We start from the raw sequence: 5,488 nt of genomic DNA, 5'->3' as shown, positions 1-5,488 counted from the left end.
CTTTCTTTCTTTCTTTCTTTCTTTCTTTCTTTCTCTTTCTCTCTTTCTTTCCTCTTTCTTTTTTAAACAAAAACAGTCTTACTTTATTTTCTTTTTGTCTTTTTGAGACAGTCTCCCTGTAGCCCCAGCTGCCCTGGAACTCACTATGTAGACCAGGCTGGCCTTGAACTCGCAGAGATTCACCTGCCTCTGCCTCCCAAGTGCTGGATTAAAGGCATGTGCTACCACACCCAGCAAGAAGTCTTACTTTATTGTTCATCCCTGACTGACCTGGAACTTACTGTGTAGGCCAAACTGGTCTGAAACTCATAAGTTACAGAGATCCGCCTTCCTCTTTCTCTCCTGAGTGCTAGGAAAGGTGTATACTACCACGACCAGCCTTCTGGAAGAGCTTTTAAAACAATAAAACCATTTATTTATTTTAGGAGTAGAGCATGTACCACCTGTGGAGGTCAGAGCACGATTTACAAGACTCCTTCCACCATGTGGGTCCTGGGGATTGCATTCATCAGGCTTGGTGGCAGGTACCTTTTATCTGCTGAGCCATTCTGCCATCCCTGTTTCTGAGAGTGCTTTAAGACAAATCTTACAGCCAGATGTGTTGACTAATGTCTGTTATCCCAGTACTCAGAAAGCTGAGGTAGTAAGATTGCTTGGGTTTCAGAAACAGAACAAAAAAAAAATCTTACATTACTAGGCATGCTAATGCATGCCTATAAATCCCAACACTTAGGAGCACAGGCACCATGTAGGAAGCTAGCCTATTCTACCTGATGAGTTCCAGGTCAGCCATTGCAAACTAGCAAAACCCTGTCTCAAATCAAACAAAACAAAAAACAGCTAGTGGTGAGATGGCTCAATGGCTAAAAGCACTTTCTATATTAGCCTGATGTGACCTACGTTCAGTCTGTGGAACCTATGTAAAGGTAGGAGAGAACTGACTCCACAAAGTTGTCCTCCCTCACTAATAAAAAAGCTCAATTTTTGAGTTTTTTACTTTTTTAAAAAAATTTATGTGTATGAGTATATTGCTTGCATGTATTTAAGTATACCTTTGAGAGCAACCAGTGCTCTTAACCACTGAGCCATCTCTCCAGCCCCAGGTTTTTTAGGTTTTTAAAGATGGTCTCATAGCCCAGGCAGGCCTGGAACTTACTATATAGATATAGAGCAGTCCAGCCTCAAACTTGAGGTCCTAAAGGATTGAGCTAATAGGGGTGAGACACTATGCACAGTAAAAAGCTAAATCTTATATCAAAGAAAGGGAAGTAGCATTGGCAACGGGTGATACAGTAATGCAGAGATGTGTGTAGATTGAAAGCAACTGAGCACAAGGAAAGCCCTGGGCATTTCCGAGGGTTCCAATATTTGTGATGTCCACAGAAATGAAAATTGCTGATGGGGTTGCTGCCTGACTCCTCTGACCCTGCTCACTTTCACCAGACTTACTTGATTTTACTACCATGGGTGGGAGTACTAGAGCTGAATATTCTAATGAATAGATCAGAATTAAATGACCTCCCTATAATTCCTAGATCAGAGTTGCCTCCAAAACTGCTACCACTAAATATATCTCAGGCCTTGGAAATGGCTTTGGAACAAAAGGAACTAGACCAGGAACTTGGAGCAGGTAAGCAGATCTTTAATAGGACATAAGTGGCAGTCGGGTGCGGGGAATGGAAAGATTCTTGACTGTTTCTTTGCCCAGGGCTTGACAGAAGTCTGATTTGGACTGGTTCCAGCTGCCAGAACCCAGGATGTGATGCTGTGAGTGAGAGTCTAGGGTAGGATGGAAACCTCAAGCATGCATCTGGGTATAGGCATGAATTTGAATGACCTGATTATTTTCATGATTTTCCTTTCTCCTTGTTAGGTTTACCAAGGTCCTGAGAGTGATGCTGCTCCATGTACCTACCATCCAGGAGCACCTCGATTCCATGAGGGGTAAGGGAGGGGACTGGGTAGGCTGTGAGACACATTTCTCCCAATATCCATGAGAGTAGGGGCTTGGGTGGAGGGGAGGAGGGGGTATTCAGGTGAATTATCTTCCTCAGGATGAAGTCTTGGAGCTGCTGTGGTATCCAGACCCTGGATTTTGGGGCATTCCTGGCACAGCCAGGATGCAGAGTTGGTAGACATGACTGGGGCAAACAGGTAAGCCCCACCTTTCTTAAACTCTTGATTAGAAAGAACCCAATTCCAGAGATAAACTTTTTTCCTTGTATCTCATGTCCAACCTCCTTTTTCTTTTTTAAAAAAATTTTTATGTGTATGAGTGTATTGCCTGCATGTATGTAAGTGCACCCATGTAGTGCAATGCCCATGGAGGTGAGAAGAGGGTGTCGGATTCCTCTGGAACTGGAGATATGGATGGTTGATAGCTGCAATATGGGTGCTGGGAATCAAACCCTGGTCCTCTGCAAGAGCAGCTAGTGTTCTTAACCAGTGAGCCATCCTATTTTCTTTCAGTATGAATCGAATAAGATTCGGCCCTTTATCCCTCTTATAGCCTAGAACCTTGGCCATATGAAACAATGTTAATCCTTCTGGGACTTCTTATGACTTTACACAGCTCATATGAACTCCAGTTAGATTAAGAGTTGATTCTTACTAGCCGGGCGTGGTGGTGCATGCCAGCACCAGCATTCAGGAGGTAGAGACAGGTGGATCTCTCCAAGATCGAAGTCAGCCTGGTCTACATAGCGAGTTCCAGGTCAGCTGAGGCTACAGGGAGACTGTCTCAAAAAAATTCTTACTATCCCCATTTCACATCACTTTAGCTGCCAGCATCTTGTCGCCATGATTGGCATCAGACAGATTCCTTGGTAGTACTGACTGTGTATGGCCAGATTCCACTTCCTGCTTTCAACTGGGTGAAGGCCAGTCAAACTGAGGTAAGGAAGGCTCAAGATGGGAGGCTAGTGAATTGGTGATAGTACAATCTTAATCTTACAGGCAGAACTCCTGTATGCTGTCAGCCTTTAGACTTCATATTCCCCTGAGAGGAAGGGAGCGCTGTTACATCAGGACTGTCTGACTGGCCTGCAGTTCTCACCTCTGGCCTGATTCTGTCATAATGACTTTTTCTGACCTTCTGGAATTGATATTATGCTTGTAATTCCTTTCTCTCAGATTCATGTTCACATTGTCTTTGATGGTAACCGTGTGTTTCAAGAACAGATGAAGCTCTGGGGGGTAAGTGAAGAGAAGCAGAAAGAGAAGGAGGGAGGTGGATAGAATAAAAGAAGGGCCAAACTTGAGTGAGTAGAGGATATGTGTGAGGGAAAGAGTTGTAGTGGGAGAGGAGAAGGTTTCTCTTAATTTGCTTTGGTTTTCCCTCCTTCTTCCACTCCTCTCCCCTTTCCTTCCCTCTGTCCTTCTCCCTCTTTCCCTTTCCTATTTCTTTCCTCTGTGCCTTCCCCTTTCTTGTTTTGCTGTTTCTTACTCATTACTACTCCAGTCTCAACCCTGTGATTTCTTCATTATCTCTGTCTTTCCCTCTTCCTCAGGTCATAAACGTGGAGCAGAGCTCTGTCTCCTTGATGCCATCACGGGTTGAAATCTCCCTGGTCAAGGCTGACCCAGGATCCTGGGCCCAGCTGGAACACCCTAATGCACTAGCTGAGAAAGCTAGGGCAGGAGTTTTGTTAGAGATGGATGAGGAAGAATGTGAGGATTCAGATGATGATCTGAGCTGGACAGAGGAAGAGGAGGAAGAGGAGGAAGAGGAGGAAGCTATGGGAGAATAGTAACCCCAGACAGTTGAATTTCTAGGTCAGCCCTCAATGACCTCCTTATAATCTCAGAGACCAGGATATGGTTGACCATGTGTGTCACTGAGCAGCAGGAAGCTGAAGGAGGAAAGAACAAAACTGCCCAAACCATGCTGCTTTTCTCCTAAATAAACCTTATATTCTGCAGTTTCACATAGTGTCATTCTCTCACCTCACCATGTAACATTGCATTCATTCCCTCCACTTAGCTGTGTTTGACACACTTGTGAAAATAAGCACGTGCACATGCCTTCTGTTCCTCACAGCCACCAGGCATTTACTGAATGTTTCCTGTGTATTCACTTATGTGTTTGGTGGTTTAGAGATAGCTGAGAAACAGACTTGTTCATTTCTATGAAGAAAAAGACCTGAGCTGGACATAGTGGTACATACCTGTAATCCCACCATAAGGAGGATCAGGAGTTCTAGGTCGTCCTCAGCTACATAGTAAGTTGGAAGTTATTGTGGACTACATGAGACTTTGTCTCACAACACCTCCCTCAATAAATGAACAAAAAGGAAAAAGGAAGTGACATTCTAATCTGGGTACAGTGGCTCATGCCTCTATCATGCCTCTTAATTGCAGCATATGAAAGTCTGAAGATTGCCATGAGTTTGAGGCCAGCTGACTACATTGTGAGTTCTAGGTCATCCTGGACTAGATTCATCTCAACAAATAAAGATATTCTAGCTAGTGTGTGGTGGCTTGTTCCTATAATTCCAGCACTCAGGAGGCTAAGGCAGGAGGATTGCAAGTACAAGATCAGCTTGGGCTACGTAGTAAGTTTCAGGCCATCCTGTATGACACAGTGAGACGAAAAGGAAAAAAAGGAAAAGGAACATAAGAAAGGAAAGATGGGTTAAGGCAAATCTATATGAATCAATAGTAAACATCAGGTGGTGGTACAGTGGGTAGTAGTAGCAGTATTCTTTTTTTTTATTTTTTTTCTTTTGTTTTCAGTGTCTTTTTAAAGAGAGGCAAGAATAAAAAGAATGGAGAAGCTGATTGTGGATTTTAGTGAGGGAAGGATCCATGGAAGAAGTGCAATATTTTCAGAGCTGAGGATTGAACTGAAGGACTCAAACTTGCTAGGCAAACACTCTACCACTAAGCTAAACCCCCAACCCCAAGAAGTACATTTTTTAACTACTCTTTTTGCAGTGCTGGAGAGTAAACTGAAGGTCTCACACATGCTAGGCAAGTGCTCTGCCACTGAGTTACATTCCCATCCCTTATACATTTATCAAGATATATTTCACATACCACACAGTTCAAGTATAATCAGGTACAGCCATAATTTTAGGACATTGCTATCCCTCTCCACAGAAACCCCATATCCATTAGCAGTCATTCTTGGTTTTCCCCTAAATACAGAGCCCTAGACAATAACTAATTTACTTTCTATTTTTATGAATTTACTTATTCTGGCCATTTCATATAAACGGTAGTCATATAAAACATTGTCTTTAAAATTTTTTTATTTATGTGTATCAGTGTTTTACCTACATATATAAGTGCACCATGTGTGTGCAATGGCCACGGAAGTCAGAAGAGGGTGTTGGATCCCCTGGAACTGGAGTTTCGGTGATTGTGAGCCACCACATGGGTGTTGGGAACTGAACCTAGGTCCTCTGCTGAGTCATCTCTCTTACACCAAAATGTGGTCTTTTGTGACTGGCTTCTTTTACTAAGGATTATCAAAGTTGGTCCATAT

General features: G+C 43.2%; 1 protein-coding gene across 2 annotated transcripts in view; it reads left to right on the top strand.

Annotated features, from left to right (window-relative positions):
* Itgb1bp2 (integrin subunit beta 1 binding protein 2) overlaps nucleotides 1-4,086 on the top strand; it is a 5,631-nt gene extending 1,545 nt beyond the window's left edge. Inside the window, exons 2-8 of one of the 2 annotated variants that reach the window (XM_017794962.2) lie at nucleotides 1,536-1,630; nucleotides 1,709-1,767; nucleotides 1,874-1,944; nucleotides 2,055-2,154; nucleotides 2,781-2,894; nucleotides 3,133-3,195; nucleotides 3,510-4,086. In XM_017794962.2, coding sequence (XP_017650451.1) covers nucleotides 1,588-1,630; nucleotides 1,709-1,767; nucleotides 1,874-1,944; nucleotides 2,055-2,154; nucleotides 2,781-2,894; nucleotides 3,133-3,195; nucleotides 3,510-3,749 — 690 coding nt within the window. In that variant the 5' untranslated portion in view covers nucleotides 1,536-1,587 and the 3' untranslated portion in view covers nucleotides 3,750-4,086. The remainder of the gene's footprint in view (nucleotides 1-1,535; nucleotides 1,631-1,708; nucleotides 1,768-1,873; nucleotides 1,945-2,054; nucleotides 2,155-2,780; nucleotides 2,895-3,132; nucleotides 3,196-3,509) is intronic. The other variant, XM_008855568.1, reaches the window with a different exon arrangement.
* Nucleotides 4,087-5,488: the final 1,402 nt, after the last annotated feature.

The sequence above is a fragment of the Nannospalax galili genome, unplaced genomic scaffold (genome assembly GCF_000622305.1).
Source record: "Nannospalax galili isolate Female #2095 unplaced genomic scaffold, S.galili_v1.0 scaffold747, whole genome shotgun sequence".
NCBI classification, from domain to species: Eukaryota; Metazoa; Chordata; class Mammalia; order Rodentia; family Spalacidae; genus Nannospalax; species Nannospalax galili.
Note: the sequence above shows the minus strand (reverse complement) of the source record. Positions and strands in the feature narration are given on the sequence as shown.